Source organism: Zeus faber (assembly GCF_960531495.2).
Source record: "Zeus faber genome assembly, chromosome: 6".
NCBI lineage: Eukaryota > Metazoa > Chordata > Actinopteri > Zeiformes > Zeidae > Zeus > Zeus faber.
The window spans coordinates 26,793,190-26,808,860 of NC_137201.1; the positions used below are offsets into that span (position 1 = coordinate 26,793,190).

General features: G+C 46.1%; 2 protein-coding genes across 2 annotated transcripts; both read left to right on the top strand.

Annotated features, from left to right (window-relative positions):
* Positions 1 to 2,970: 2,970 nt before the first annotated feature.
* Positions 2,971 to 7,561, top strand: rps13 (ribosomal protein S13). Its single transcript, XM_080001816.1, has 6 exons — positions 2,971 to 3,044; positions 3,783 to 3,831; positions 3,945 to 4,023; positions 5,892 to 6,061; positions 7,007 to 7,107; positions 7,493 to 7,561. The coding sequence occupies exons 1-6, from the start codon at positions 3,022 to 3,024 to the stop codon at positions 7,524 to 7,526; spliced, it is 456 nt and encodes a 151-aa protein (XP_079857942.1). The 5' UTR covers positions 2,971 to 3,021; the 3' UTR covers positions 7,527 to 7,561.
* Positions 7,562 to 8,484: 923 nt separating this feature from the next.
* LOC307231653 (uncharacterized protein) lies at positions 8,485 to 12,786 on the top strand. Its single transcript, XM_080002430.1, has 3 exons — positions 8,485 to 8,869; positions 9,393 to 10,705; positions 11,776 to 12,786. Exons 1-3 carry the CDS (start codon positions 8,719 to 8,721, stop codon positions 11,995 to 11,997), a joined length of 1,686 nt encoding a protein of 561 aa, XP_079858556.1. The 5' UTR covers positions 8,485 to 8,718; the 3' UTR covers positions 11,998 to 12,786.
* Positions 12,787 to 15,671: the final 2,885 nt, after the last annotated feature.

Sequence of the window (15,671 nt, forward strand, 5' to 3'; positions counted from 1 at the left end):
TTAACATGGCCAGTTATTTATTCTTAATTGGTGACTTTTAACCTTAGTAGGATCGGTGTGTACTGTAATCCTTCTTTCCAAAATGAATTAAATGGGGGTTTTTTTTCAACAACGATTAAGTGTCATTGTACATTTTTGTCGAATTCAAAGAGCGAGCGTGCATCAGGCAAAGGTGCGTGATTTAAAGTGACCGACTCGTGGAACTAGAATGAACACACGTCTTCATTTTTCATCTGTCACAGGCCAGGGGTGTGCGCTCCGTTGAATAGCGACGAAACCTAATTTTTCCAATAAATCACAGTCTGACAGAAGACGACGTTGAAGACGTTGAAGTCTGGAGCTCAAGACTTTCATCTCTTACCACTCAGATCAAGACAGATAAAATAAATGTTAAAAACGAGTGAATTCGTAAACTGCATTCTTTCACAGCAGCATATGAGATATGAAAGAAAATGTATAATATACAGCAGTGTATTTCTTCTAGATCTGTATTCATGGTCATTTCTAGACTTGTTATATTGTCAGCTCCATAAACGTGATTTTATGACATTTTCAAGAGTAAAAAAAAAAAAAAGGTTTATTATTTTGATCATAAAATAGGTTTGCATGTTCTAAATGCAAGCAGACAATGTCGAGTATTGAAAATAAGTGATTAATTTGAATTATTAATAATGAATTATGATCATAATAATATAACTAATATATGATTCAAGAAAGAAAATAACTTAATGACTTGACTATGACTGTATAATAACTTACTCAGAAAGAATTCAAAAAGCAGGCTTGTTTTAGAAGAAGAGAAAAGTTATCATACAGTGACAGTGAAATGTCAGTGAAATATATATATAAATATTAATGCGGCCTATGGTTGAATTGCGTTAAAATTCACAATTTTAGATGAAATGCAACATGTTTATCCATAAAGTGTGTGTGTGTGTGTGTGTGTGTATATGTGTATATATATATATATATATATATATATATATATATATATATATATATATATATATATATACTGGCCCCGAAATTGACATTTCACTGAATATATGCATGGAAGTATGTATATGACGAATAAACCTCTTGAATCTTTAAAAAAAAAAAAAGTATATGTGTGTGTATGTATGTATGTTTGTATACTGTATATAGCTACTCACAAAAAGTTAGGGATATTCGGCTTTTGGGTGAATTTTCAGATGAAACTAAAATGCATATAACCTTTTACAGGTGAACTTTGACCTTCTCTAAACTTTTGAATACACATGTCCAACTGTTCAATGTTTCAGTACTTTTTGCACAACTTGCTGTTCTCAAACAAGGAGCTGAACGGCACAATTCACAACAGGTGTTTGATCCATGAATCGACCAATACATTTCCTGGTTCAATTAGAATTGGTATTTAAACAGTCCTCTTCATGATGCTGTTCACATTTTGACATTATGAGATCAAGACGACACCTAACAACTGAACAACAGTACCTCGCCATCGCGAGGCTTCAAACAGGATGATCTCAGAGGGAAGTGGCCACTGAGCTTAGAGCGTCAGAGTGTCATCAGCAGGTTGCAACAGAGATACAGAGACTGGAAGAGTCACAGAAAGTCATAGAAGTGGACGTCCTTTGGCCACATCCCACACTGATGAGCGCTTCATTGTGAACAGTGCCCTGCGGAACCGGATGATGAATGCCACTCAACTCCAGGCACATTTAAGGGAGGTGAGAGGCACCCAAGTGTCACGTCAGACCACCGCCAAAGATGTTGGAGACGTCAAGGAGAGCGCTATGCATCAGCCACTGTTGTCACCAGACGAGCCTTTGGTGGTGGCGGTGTTACAGTGTGGGCAGGTGTGTCTAGTCAATACAGAACTGCCCTACACTTTGTGAATGGTACAGTCACAAGCCCATTCTACCGGAATAACATCAGTGATCCAGTCATTGCACCAGCATGAACAACACAGGCCTAATTTCATCTTCATGGACGACAATGCTCCAGCTCATGGAGGTCGCATCATTAGGGAACGGCTGCTGGAGACTGGGGTACCTCAAATGGAGTGGCCTGTACTTTCTCCAGACCTGAATTCCATAGAAAACCTATGGGATCAGCTGAGTCGCAGGTAGAGGCTCGTAACTCTGTACCCCAGAACCTCAATGACCTGAGGGCCGCCCTTCAAGAAGAGTGGGTGCCAGGCCTCAGCAGACAATAAGTCGACTTGTGAACAGCATGAGACGTCGTTGTCAAGCTGTAATTGATGCTCAAGGGCACATGACAAGTTATATACATTGACATTTTTTGTTGTGGTAAACCCACCACTGTTGTTGGCTTTTGTTTCAATCATTTGTTTGAGATGAGGAAATCACCACTGCAGGCTTCTACTTAAATGCCCTACTTTCACGACGTAATATCACCGTAGCGTGAACTTTTTACATTTTCCATAAATTTCACCCGAAAGCCAAATATCCCAAACTGTGGTTGTGTGTGTGTGTGGGTTAGGGTTAGGGTTATATGTGTGCTCCAAATATTATGGATCAAAATTATTTTATTATTCTCAGTCGGGGAATGATGAATAAACGTGTGTGTGTGTGTGTCTGTGTGTATATATATATATGTGTGTGTGTGTGTGCTCCAAATATTATGAATCAAAATTATTTTATTATTTTGAGTCGGGGAATGATGAATAAACGTGTGTGTGTGTGTGTGTGTGTGTGTGTGTGTGTGTGTGTGTGTGCGTGTGTGCGTGTGTGAAAAAAATCATTTCGCAAAAACAAACAAAACAAAACAAAAAAACAACAACGATCCATCGCACGCGGAGCGCTGCGGGATCCAGAAACACGAGTTTATTTCTGCGCCGACGCGGGGTCAGCAACCTGTCTCACCGCCGCGACTCGCGCGGGCAGACGGGAAACCTGCTCCGGGATCAGCGGCGCCGAGCGTCCGTCTCACGCCCTGCGGGCCGCGTCACTTCCGGCGCAGGCGCAGAGCACCCTTCTCCGTCGCGTGCGCGGCCTCTCTTCCTCCACCGCCATCATGGGTCGCATGCACGCTCCCGGGTGAGACCGACTTTTCCGCGATAAGACGGTCTCCCGCCGCCGAACGTCGCGTTAAAACCGCGGGATGGCGACGGTAACGCGCGGGGGGTCTCCAATCGAGCCGCCCGGCCTCTCTGGTGGGCTCCGGGGCCAGGAAATTTGATTTTGAAAATGTCCGTCCTCTCCGGCGCTAGCATCCGTGCTCGCCGTTAGCCGCGCCTCGCCGGCGGGGGTGTCGCGTTTGCCTTGGCGCTCAGCAGCCTCTTCCTTCGTGTATAGGTTACATTTTTTTCGAATTACATTTTTTTTTTCTTGCAATGCGACGCATTGATTCGGCGCCATGGAAGTGTCATTGTCTGTAAAACACGGGCGCCCAGGGTAGCTGGTAGCTGACATTAGCTTTCAGGTTAAGACGGATACTTAACTAAACTCCGGAGTGTCGACGATAGGCAATAATAATAATAATAATAATAAATGGCTTTGTACGCAGGTAAATACAATTACAACTACGCTGGTTTTCAGTAAACCTTCACCGTTATGAAAATGGAAAGGATTGGCCATATGCAATAACTCCAGACGCGGCTGTATCAACCACTGTCAAAAGTGGGGAAACTGTGCAAGTATCTATGCAAACATGTATAAAGTAAATGCGTCTCCCGTTAATTCTGCTGTTGAGACTGTACGATAGTTGACGTGGTCTCATTTTACTTTCTATTGTCAAGTTTCTATTGTAATTCCAATGTACTGTTTAATTTGCAGAAAGGGCCTGTCCCAGTCGGCTCTGCCTTACAGGCGCAGTGTTCCTACCGTGAGTGCCATTTTTAATTTAAACTAAATTATAAAAAACGCCCAATCCCTGTTAAAACAAGCTCCTTGACTGTGATGTGTTAAATAATGGATTTTTTTTCTTGCCTTCTACAGTGGCTGAAGCTTACATCCGACGATGTTAAAGAGCAGATCTTTAAGCTGGCCAAAAAGGGTTTGACCCCCTCTCAGATTGGTAAGTATAAATCGAAAACAAAGGTCTGAAGAAATCTTGAGCTCAATGTTTGGGGTAAAACTTGTTTTTAAGTTGTATATACATGTGAGTGGTGGGCTCATAGCAGAGGGTGCCCACCAAATACTTTATTGGATATTGCCTTGTGTCAAAACTACTTGAAATTGATCTGCAAATTCCAGGTAAATTTCAGACTAATTGTCCTTTTGTTTGGAGAGCATCAGATCAACCCTTAGCCATACCAAATGTTCACACCTCTCATGCACAGGGGTGTCAAGATTCCAATCCAAAGTCGATCGAAATGAGCGTTGGATTTCGGTCTTGGAAATTGCAAGCAGGTTTCCGACTCTCCCGACATGGTCGTTATATTGATGCGGTCAAGATCCACCAGTATACAAATGCAGTGTGTGCTGGGGAGGGGTATTCTAATTTGTTATTATTTGTAGTTGTTATTTGGGATGTGCCTAACAAATAATTTCACTGTCAATTAAACAGAAGTTTAAATTTAGACTAGTAAACTAGTCTAAAGGTCTGGAAAAATATTGCTTATATTATAAAAGATATTGCGTGTACGATAAGAGCCATTTGAAACAGTTAATCACTTTCTTCAATAACCACTGTATTTTCAATGCTGCGGTCTGGGCATCTTTTTTGGGTATATTGCGTGCTCAACCTCCACCTGCCGGGTGGGGGTAGATCAGCGGTGTGTCCCGGAGCTGGAATCCCGAATAGGGATCGTGACTTCATAGCGCCCATGAACCCTTCCAAGCCAACCCAGAGCCGCTTGCAGCGCATTACCGAGCAGGAAGCGCCCGAGGAAGGGTCCCTAGCGAGGACATGCGACACATGGAAAACCGTCGTTTTTACGAGCTGTTGTCTGTCCTATTTTCCACCACACTGGCTTAACATGTGGGGCGAAAAGGCCAGTGTGTTTATTTTGTGTTTTCGGAGTTATTAGTAACAAATGGCCATTTTTTAATAGAGCTATGATGATGACTGACTCGGAAGACATGACATTTCAGTGCAAATGATGTCAGTATGCAATTTAAAATGGGTACATTAATGATTAAGAATACGTTAACAGACTAGTATTTCCGGTACAAATTGTGAGGGTAGCAACGTTCAGTCGACTAATTGCGCGCATCCCTAATTGTTATTCAAATAAAAGTTGCTGATTGAGAAACAAGTGTTATTCTTTACAAATAAAGACTCTATAGTCTAACAATGGCATCACCATCAGTGCCGGGGGAAAAAAAGACATGTTTGGATCGAGATTTGTGACTTCAAACCGTCAGTCAAGTGTCAACCGTGACAGTCAAACTGTTGATTTGGAGAATTGCGACAACCATACTTATGCATACCAATTTAACAAACTATGTTTAGCTTTTCATACCTTATTCTATTGTTGCATCGTGAACCTGAGTGTGATCCAGGTATCAACGGCAAATGTTTTCATAACTCGAACCGATATACAGAACTGATCTGATCCGTTACTTATACTGAACTGTACTGCCCTAGACTTGTTATTTGGGGTCATTAGTTTTGTTCTGATCCAGCAGCTAGAGATTGATGTTTTATGGCGTCACTCTTCCAGTGTGTTTTTGGATGGGATGTGTTCCGAAAGGGCGGCTGAATCGTCAGCCCTGTATGCGGAGCCGTTTTTTGATACTCCTCTGACCCATTACGTTATTGTCCTTCATCTTTCTTGCATTACTAGTACAATTGCTACAAAGCTGGTGTATGTGCTATGGTTATTCTATTTGATTTTTTTTTTATGTATGTGTTTTGGCAAGATGTCTTATTGGTGATTATTTCCGTGTGTATAATGAATTGAATGGCTCATTAACGCACCTCCTTCCTCTTGTGTCCAGGTGTGATTCTGAGGGACTCCCATGGTGTGGCCCAGGTGCGCTTTGTCACCGGCAACAAGATCTTGAGGATCCTGAAGTCCAAGGGCCTGGCCCCCGACCTGCCCGAGGACCTGTACCACCTGATCAAGAAAGCCGTGGCCGTCAGGAAGCATCTGGAGAGGAACAGAAAGGTAGTATGGCTTGGCCTGCTGCGATGTTTGGTAGTTTGCATGAACTGTATTAAATCAGATTATCTCACTGAAATGTGTAATAAAAACAACTGTATAGTCTCCATGAAGTTTGGTGCTTCTCATGAAAATCATTGTCTTGTAATATTGAAATGATATTATACTGGCCCCTAACTGGAAGTAGTACCCTAGGTTTTCCTTTGTTTGTTTTTTATCAGGGTGTTGGGAAAACACTGACCAAATACTTATTTCAATTTTGGTCTGACTGAAGTACTTTACTCTATTAGCTAATTAGTAGGACAGATCTATTAAAGAAGCTTAGTTTGGTTGTCAAAATGTTTACCAAAAAAATGTTAAACTTCTACCTCAAACGTTGTCCAGTGAGTGAGATGTGGCCATGTGCCCTGCTAACTAGAGAAAGTGAACTACTCTAAATCCCTGGTGTAGTGACATTACAATGACCTTGAAACTGGTCGAACGCGCAATTCATTGTCCCCCTCTTACCTTGTTAAGAGATGTGATATTTCTGTTGTGCAAGAGAAACACTGGAGGTAAATTAGCAGAGCGGCTTCCTGGTGCCTGCTCTGCCAGTCCCCTTCACACACGCAGACACAATGTGGACAAATGCCACCGGTAACTGTTGTCATTCATGTAGGGTTTTGTCTTGGGTACCGGCTCTCAAACACCGTTTTTGTGTTTTTCTACAGTTTTCTGTGAGAGTTAAGAGAAGGGTTTCTGTACAGATAGACCACTGAAAAGGGCAAAGCATAGATTGGGTTATAAAAACTCTGAATAATTGGTTTTGCATGTGAAAGAAGCATGTCGACTGTAGATCAATCAAATTAGGTTTTGGAAATTGCATAAAATCCTTTGTTATGAAATGAGGGAAAGTTGGTGACAATCTGAAACGCGAGGTTGCATCACAACTCCAAAATGTTTCTCTCACAGGACAAGGATGCCAAGTTCCGCCTGATTCTCGTTGAGAGCAGGATTCACAGGTTGGCCCGTTACTACAAGACCAAGAGAGTACTGGCTCCCAACTGGAAGTAGTACGTATTTTTATTTATTCGGCGGGTGGGAGATGTCTGACAAAATGCTAACGCACAATTCATTGTCCCCCTCTTACCTTGTTAAGAGATGTGATATTTCTGTTGTGCAAGAGAAACACTGGAGGTAAATTAGCAGAGCGGCTTCCTGGTGCCTGCTCTGCCAGTCCCCTTCACACACGTCAGTGTTACAGATGTTATGTGAAGCTAAGATTGTGAGAATAAGACGGTGACATGTGAGATTCACTTTCTGTTCACTGGCTGCCTGTTAAAACGAAACGTAAACGAGGAGTGGACGGACGGCCTCGGCTGCAAAACCGTGCCTGCTAAGATGTCGTCTTTTCGGGGTGATTTTGCCATTAATCGTCGTTCTCCTTTTTGTCAACAGCGAGTCCTCTACAGCTTCAGCTCTGGTGGCATAAACTCATCTTTTGGATTAATAAAAAGTCGATTGGAATCTGCTGTCTCCTGTTTATTTATTTTTTTTATAAAACTTGCATCGTTTATATACATCTACCGTACCGCTTTTCTTTTTTTTTTTTTTTTTTTTACGATCTTAAATGTCCCCCCCGCTTGATTTGCAGCCTTATTTTCTGTACGACGGCGTCGGCAAACAACAAAACCCTACCTGGCCAGAATGTGAAATTCATAGGTAATGGTAATCACACCAAGTGTGCTGGCGGTGCTGTACACCTTATGTTGGTTATTATTATTTGAGGCAAAATTTGCAGACAGTTTCCAGGCCACAAACGTGTCATTTAGTAGTGCTTTATGAAACTTTCCAAATGATGTATCAAAAACGTGACTGAGAAGTAGGCGGAGTAAAAGGAATGCGGCTGGGTCCCCTGTGCCAGGGCAGCCCCGTTGTCATGGAAACGCATGTAATCATTGGGGAGGGAAGCCCTACATAGCTACTAATCTGGGGGGGGGGGGGGGGGGCATGAATCGTCATTTCATGTCTTTGTGATGTCACACCCCCCCCCCCCCCTATAAGGCTGAGCGCGAGGTTCCCGGAAGTGGTGTCGCTGGAGGGGTCGGTCAAGCTGGTCACGGTGAGGAACAGACAGATGTAAACAAGCACCTACAATGAAGGACGCTGCCGCTATAACGGTGCTGAACATTCTAACTCCCCTTGTCGTCGTCCGCCCTGTTTCGGTACCGAAAACGTACGGCGTGCGTGCCCTCGGTGTCTCCCGCTGCTTCGGGAAATTACTCGTCCTTTCCGTGCGTCACCGCGGTTTCGTAACAAAGGGGGGGGGGCGTGGTTTCCAGTCGGCGACCGGGCGCCGTCCAATCAGCGGTCGCCCGCGGCTGACGTCACGTCTTGTTTATCCCTAGCGCCCGCGCCGGAGCGACCCCCACTCGCGCCGACTACAACCACAGACACAGACACAGACACAGACACACGCAGAAACATGGAGAAGAGGCAGAGCCGCCGCATCTGATGAAGCGATCCCCGGACGACGCGCTGGCGCCCAAAAAAATGACGCGGCCCCACGCCCTCATCCACCCGTCACAGACAAGAGCTCGGATTCTTCTCGTTTTCGACGAAGAGTACCAGAATACGTGAGGCGGTCGCGGCTCCGTCGCCCGTTGTTCAGAAGTGGGGGGATCATGGCCGCGGCAGTGGAGAGCGGAAAGGCGGCGGTGGAGAGGTTCGGCTCCGCGGGGATGGCGCTCCTGCCCTGGACCAGACAGATCCTGGGCGTCCTGTGGGAACAGCTCCGGCTGCTGGTCCAGGTCATCTACTTCAGCTTCATGTCAGGTACACGACGCGCACGGAGGTTACTTTAAATAATTAAAAAAAAAAAACAAACAAAAACAACACGGTGCTGTCACGTCTGCGGGGCTCCGTGTTGACGTTATAGGAGCGGAATTCGGTTTGGAACGCGCTCAGAAACGGCGACTTTGGTGGTTTGCGTTTTAGGGAAAAGCTTAAAAATGGCGGAGCGTGAGCATTGTTTTGTGTTCCGTAAAATAAGATTGGGTTCGATTTATCTGGCGCTAGAAACCAGACGCCGTTCCGCGTTCCTCTTTATGCGGTTTCCATTGGTGGCGGGGTCCGCCACTCAGCCGCGCAGGAAGCAGAAAAGGTAGCGGCGGCGAATTTGATAAACCAGTTTAACTAGTTGTCGTCAGTAATGTGATTGAAAATTCACAAAAACGGAACAACAGCCACTGATGGCGGGGGAAAAACAAACCGATCAGAACCCGTTTTCAATGGAACCCTGGGACTTAGTCCAAAAATATTTTAACCCCCCTCCTTCCTTTTTTTTTGTTGGTTTTAGTTTTCCAGATGTTTCGGCTCGAGGTTCATCTGAGAATCACAGACGAGTCGGGTCAACACGTCCAGCACATGACCACGACCACGAGCCCCACCGATTCCTTCCTCTTCTCCTCGCTGTTTGACGGCGAGAGCGGCGTCATGGTCGGCGGCACAAACCCCCTCTCCAACTTCTGCGCCGACGTGGGCGACGCCTTCGCCGGGAGCGGCACGGCCGAGGCGCTGCTGTCCAGCCTGCGGGCCGACGAGCTGTGCTGCGGCCTCGTCGGCCAGGACGAGGGGCTCTTCCTCGGGCACCACCCCAGCTGGAAGATGGGCTTCGGCGGGGACTGGAACATCTTCACGCCCGGCGACGCCGCCGGCTCGGATCAGGCCTGCCACAAGAGCGCGGAGAAGGCCCCCAGACAGGACGCCTCGGAGGAGGAGAGGAGCTCCCACTGGAGTAGCGAGGAAGATCAAGGCCTGGGCGAGTTTGACAGTGAGGAGAGCAAGGCGCTCTGGGAGTCCCTGTCCAAGTCCAACGACCCCTACAACCCTTTCTTTTTCTCCGCCTGCATCTCCACCAGCGCCAACATGGGGAAGAGGCACCAGGACTCGAAGGAGAGCAGCGACGCCGAATGTGCCCCCGCGAGCAAAGTCCCCGAGGAGCTGTCCGGGCCCGGGGGCCTCAACTTCTGGGTCAGTCGCTCGGACAGCGAGAGCAGCTGGGCCAGCTCCGACGGCTCCTGCGCCGACCTGGACAAGGCAGAGAGCGAGCGGCTGTGGGAGTTATTCAGCAGCCCCATCGACCCCTACAACCCCATGTTCTTCACCGCCTGCACCGCCACCAGAGCGCCCCCCGCTCCCCGCCAAGAGCCCCAGCCGGCCCCCAGACCCGCGCCCCTCGCCAAACCCGACGCCCCCACAGAGGAGAAGGACGGGGCGCCCGCCGCCCTGTCCTCCGAGGATGACGAAGAGGAGCAGCTGTGGAAGTCCCTATGCCAAAGCGACGACCCGTACCACCCTCTCAACTTCCAGGCCTGTCTCCAGAGCTCCACAACCACCGGCACCTCCACACCCTCATCCAAGCTCCCTCCTGGGGGAGACCCTGACACCCCTCCCTGTGAAAGTTCACCCTCCCCGGGTGAGAAACTCAGGGAAAGGCCCGTGGTTCCCCGGAGCGCCAGAGCGCCCAGGCCCCTCCTGCCAGAGAGGCAGCGGAAGCATCACAAACACCCAGAAACCAGACGGGTTCCCTGGAAGAGGCTGAGCAAAACACCTGGCTCGGCATCCACAGAGGAGAAGAGGTGTAGCCGGGCCAGCACCACCCAGAAAAAGGTGAATATATACACTACACCCCTCCCCACCCAAATAAATAAATAAGTTATAAACCTATAAACAAGGGGCCCTGCCAGGCATCATCACCTACACCCATGACTTGACTCAGACAGACATATTGAGACACTGACACATTCATATTTAATCGCAAACGATCACATTCAATGACTGATTATGGGGATAATGGGGATGGTAGCTCAGGAGGTAGAGCTGGTGGTCTAGTGATCTAAAGGTCGCTGGTTCGATCCCAGGCTCCTCCTGCTAGCATGCTGTAGTGTCCTTGAGCAAGACACTTAACCCCTAATTGCTCCTGATGGCTGCGTCCGTCAGTGTTTGAACAATTGTAAGTCGCTTTGGATAAAAGCGTCTGCTAAATGACTAAATGTAAATGTAAATGTAATTATCACCGGTGCGTACGTTGTCACCTTGTGTACGGCTGTTGGTGGTCAGGGTTATTTCCTGCCCCGCTCCGTTTGTTTCACCGCCCTGTTGTTTGGTGTCAAGTAGCAACGGGGCCTGGTCGCCATGACTAACCCGCTCACGTGATTCCAGCGAGTCAGCAGAGAGTTGACTCCTACACAGACTTATTTGTTGTTGCCGTCATGTTACAAAGCTCCTCTGAACACACGCACACACGCACTTACGTCACGTTCAAACGGGAATGTGAAATTCTGAGGCGAAAGAAAGGGATTTTGTGACGCGATTGGGAATCCACGGCACACTGAGAACGACGACCAGAAGGGAAAGTACCTGACTTCCGCGTCATAGTAAAGCCTCATGAGTTATGGAGCAAACAACCCGATTGTTGTCGATCGGCGGGATGCTTCCCAAAAATACTTTCTTTTTTTTTTTTAACAGATTGACCGTTACTAACGTTAATAGTACAGTTATAAGCACGTTAAAACATGTAAGTAGTCTTACTAACCCTGGGAGGTAGAAATCAATGGAAGAATGGTATCAGTAAGAAGATCAGCCCCATCTAGTTCAGTGTTAGCTCGCTCAAGCGGCTCTCGAGTCTTCCTTTTGGGATGTTTTCCAACCCTCTGTCTTCGTCCTGTCTGCGACCCCAGGTGTGGTTCTCTCCCCTCGTCGAGGTCCACGTGATGCGCACGTGGCCGTTCGCCCGCCAGGCGACCCGCAAAGGACACTGGGAGGAGTTGGCGCGCGACAGGGACCGCTTCCGCCGGCGGATCATGGAGACGGAGCGGGCCGTGGGCCGCTGCCTCGCCGGGCCCCACAGGGAGCGGCTCAGGGCTTACCTGGACGCCGCCGCGCCGGCCCCCGAGCCCTAGATGTTCGTTTTATTTGCATTTTCAAATGAGAAGTAATCCATTGGTTGCAATGCAACGCTGAATTCGATTTTCAGGCCGATCATTTTTTTTTTGGTGAGGCCGGCGTTCGCCTTTGTTGTCAAGTTGAACAACTCCTGTACCTCGACCTGCGGCTGAAGTGGTCTGCGAATGTTGCACTGATTTGACACTTTCTCATATTATTCTCAGCATTAACATGTGGAATGTCCTTTTTGTATGCCTTATATGCTGACCTAGTAATGTAACTTATTCATGCCCTATGGAGCTTTTCTTTTTTCCTTTTTAAAGGTTAGAGTTCACTGTTTGAATTGGTTTTTTTTATATGTTTAAATAAAATTAGTGGTGTGTTTTAGACGTTGATGGTATCTGATAACCTCATAAGATAGTTGAGTTTTGCAGCATAAAGTGTTTGAGATGTTCAGTGGCAACAGAGAAACCACGCGTGATACACAAAAGTTCCTGTGTTGTCGATGTAAACATCGATATTCTAGTGGACATTGGGCTGTCTATTTATTTATTTATTTGTTTGTATAAATTGGGAACACTCTCTGTATCTTGGCACCAGCACCGAGAGAGAAAGCCCAATTATTTATTCGATTTTAAATATTTTTGTTTTTAAGGAATGAACTTTTCAAACTATCCCCCTTTGTTGAAGTCACGGTGCCTCTTGTGGTGGAGTTATCCAGTCCAATCTACCCGTGGAATGGTCTTGTAGCTATGTTGTCACTAGGTGCTATGTCGAATCAATAAAAAACGTTGTTCACACTGTTATATCTGTGATGGTGACGTGCCATTTTGTTTAGACAGATAATTTTTTCGCAAGGACGACCCGCAGTTTGTGTTTTCAGCTCGTTCCATTCTGGAAAGGGGGAGGTGGTCGATGGGTCGAGGGCGTAGAGCTGGATATGTTGTCTTTGCACCATCAAATTAGGGGAAAAACAAAAAGACCGATTAAAGAAACGCGCCAAAATGAAGCATAAATACACTGTATGGATCTGTATCTCACTAGGTCTACTGGATAGGTCTACACAGCGTGAAAAAAAGAAATATATATTGTAAATTATCATAGGAATAGAAATATAATTAAAGAAAAAACATAAGGATACTCACATCCAATCACTTGCTCGGGCTGATTCCCCACAGGAGCTTGTCTGAAGACCCAATCTGCTGCAAGGCTGTCGTAAGACACGGGTTAAAAACACAAGCATGATGAAACGACATCCCTCAGGGAAGAAATCAATTAGCGAGTCCCCCCCCCACACACACACACACAACATGGTGCAAAGGTGAGCAATCGCTGACAGCGTTTGCGGGTGTTTTTCTTGTCTGCCCAGCAGGTGATGCCTGCTCCCTGTGACTGTCTCCACCCTCTCTGCTCCCTGCTGCTTGTTATGGTCGGCTCATTTCCACAGTGTCTCAAAGTGACAGATCTAGGGACAATAGATCTCGTGTTCCTAGATCTTGTGTTCCTAGATCTGTCCCTTTGTCTCCACCGCCTGAAAATAATAAGATGCACTAAGTGAATGAAGTTGATTTTTCTCTTCAGTCCTCTAGGGAATAATTATTATTGATGATGATGATTATTATTAGCAATAATAATGATTGCTATTGACAAAAAATGCTTTGGTTCCAAAGTGCCTTACAAGAAACCCAAGGACACATTCAGTGTCAGATGGAAGCCAAGGGGGTGTTTTTCTGGGTGGGTGAATCATGGGGCTTCATAGTGCTCCATAACCTTCACCCCCTTCATTACACCCCTCTCATCTTCACATGGTACCAAAATCTTGGTGGCCTAGGCGACCCCGTCGCTAGGCAACCGACGGAACTGGCGGGGCGCTGAAAGCATTGCAGATGATTGCAGCAGTGCAGCGGTGGGTTTTCACAACACACACACACACACACACACTTTTTACCCCTTTAATTCGCCTGATATCTCCTGGGTCACAATTACCCCCCCGATGATGATGCAACACACCGGCAGCTATACTGTGTCTGACACACAGTCCCACCGACAAACTACACGCCTAAAAAACATGTTATATATTATTCATCTGATTTCCAAACGATGCTGTATGATGACCACATACTGTAGGACCCTGTGCACTTCACACGACCTCACCATGGGGTAGGAAAGGGTGGGAACAGGAATTTCCCACACATAATTGCGGCACAGAAATGAATGAAAAGCATGACACACACACACACACACGCACACATAGAAAAAACTATTTAAACGATAAATGGGCCAGTAAAGCCCATGCTCACAAGACATGTTCATATTTGATGATTATTTCTTTTCGAGGGAATTGTAAATAATTCGACATAGGTCCGGCCAAGTCGCTTCAGAAGAACGACATCACCTTTTAATTGCCCCAATGTAACTGTTGCGTGTGAACATTAATAGCACCTTCCATTTCAAAATCACCCGTCTATTCTTGCTGGCCATTGTTTCGGAACACGTCAACATCTGTGTCAGTGTCAGACGCTGACCGTGGTCTTGGTCACGGAGCACTCTGTGGGTGTAACCTCTGAGCATGTCTGTCCTGTAGCACCTCAGTGTAGCCAGTAGGAGACACCACTAGGAGAATATTTTCCAAATCCAATGAACAGAATATTATTTGTGATAACAATAAAGAGCATTGGTCGAAAAAGTGTAAGAGTGCATAGATGACAAGGTGTTGTTGACACACACATTTCCTACGATTATTTTGTGACCACTATAGGTTTTACTAGGCACATTTCCGAAGATTGATGATTGAAAGAGTTTATTTGTGGTATTTAATTGGTATATATGTCAGGGACAATGCCCAGTAATAAACGGTGAAACTGTAAATGGGCCAGAGTTCGCCCCAAAAGGCTCTCCTTCATCTGCTTCTGTCCCTGGCCAGACGATAAAAGACTTGCGTGCAATAAAAGAGTAAAAAAAAAAAGGCAACACGTTGGAGTCTGTCTGCGTGTTTACCGTCTGTGCAGGTCCACTTCCATGATTGGCTGGTTCTGTGCTAATTATCTCTGTGGGTCCTTCAGTTTGATTGGTCGATGGGTTTCCAGGGCCAGTGACACAGACCAGCACTTGTGACTGTTTTGTTGCCAACCTTTGTTTATAGTCACGTTCACTTGAAGAGTCCTTTCATTTGAAGGTAAAATCCCCAATCTGTGAGTGTGATCACTGTTTTTTGTATATACTGTATGTATATATACTGTTTCTCACTGGAAATGATTCACTGGAATCATACATGTCAACATAGTGATAACTTCCATTTTGCCAAAAAATACACTTAACACCTTTGATGAAATTCCTTCAAGGTCTTCACTACATGTATTATATACAGTATATATGTTTTTGCAGATTTAGTTCAGCCAAAAACGGGCCGGGTAGTATTTGAAAACTGCCGCTTAACTTCTGCTGCTTGACTTGAGGGAGCGAAGATCATTGTGGAATTAACATTCACCACAGCAGAGCAACCGATCAACACTGGCCCCCGGATTATAGGGCAAGACAACGACATCATAATCCAGTGTTTATGTGCAGATCATCTCTTTCGTGGCTGTTTTTCAGGGAACACGTGCTCAGACTCTAAAGTCAGTCTCTCATCATGTGGATGTTGCAGGACACATCTGAGGGCATTTAGAAGCCCGCTGAAAAACAAGTAGGG

Excerpts from the sequence above, each read along its gene's own strand:
- rps13 (XM_080001816.1), top strand. The coding sequence starts at position 3,022 with ATGGGTCGCATGCACGCTCCCGG. Across the intron at positions 3,832-3,944 it reads ACAGGCGCAGTGTTCCTACC|TGGCTGAAGCTTACATCCGA; the intron begins GTGAGTGCCATT and ends TGCCTTCTACAG. Across the intron at positions 4,024-5,891 it reads TTTGACCCCCTCTCAGATTG|GTGTGATTCTGAGGGACTCC; the intron begins GTAAGTATAAAT and ends TCTTGTGTCCAG.
- LOC307231653 (XM_080002430.1), top strand. The coding sequence starts at position 8,719 with ATGGCCGCGGCAGTGGAGAGCGGAAAGGCGGCGGTGGAGAGGTTCGGC. Across the intron at positions 8,870-9,392 it reads CTACTTCAGCTTCATGTCAG|TTTTCCAGATGTTTCGGCTC; the intron begins GTACACGACGCG and ends TGTTGGTTTTAG. Across the intron at positions 10,706-11,775 it reads CCAGCACCACCCAGAAAAAG|GTGTGGTTCTCTCCCCTCGT; the intron begins GTGAATATATAC and ends CTGCGACCCCAG.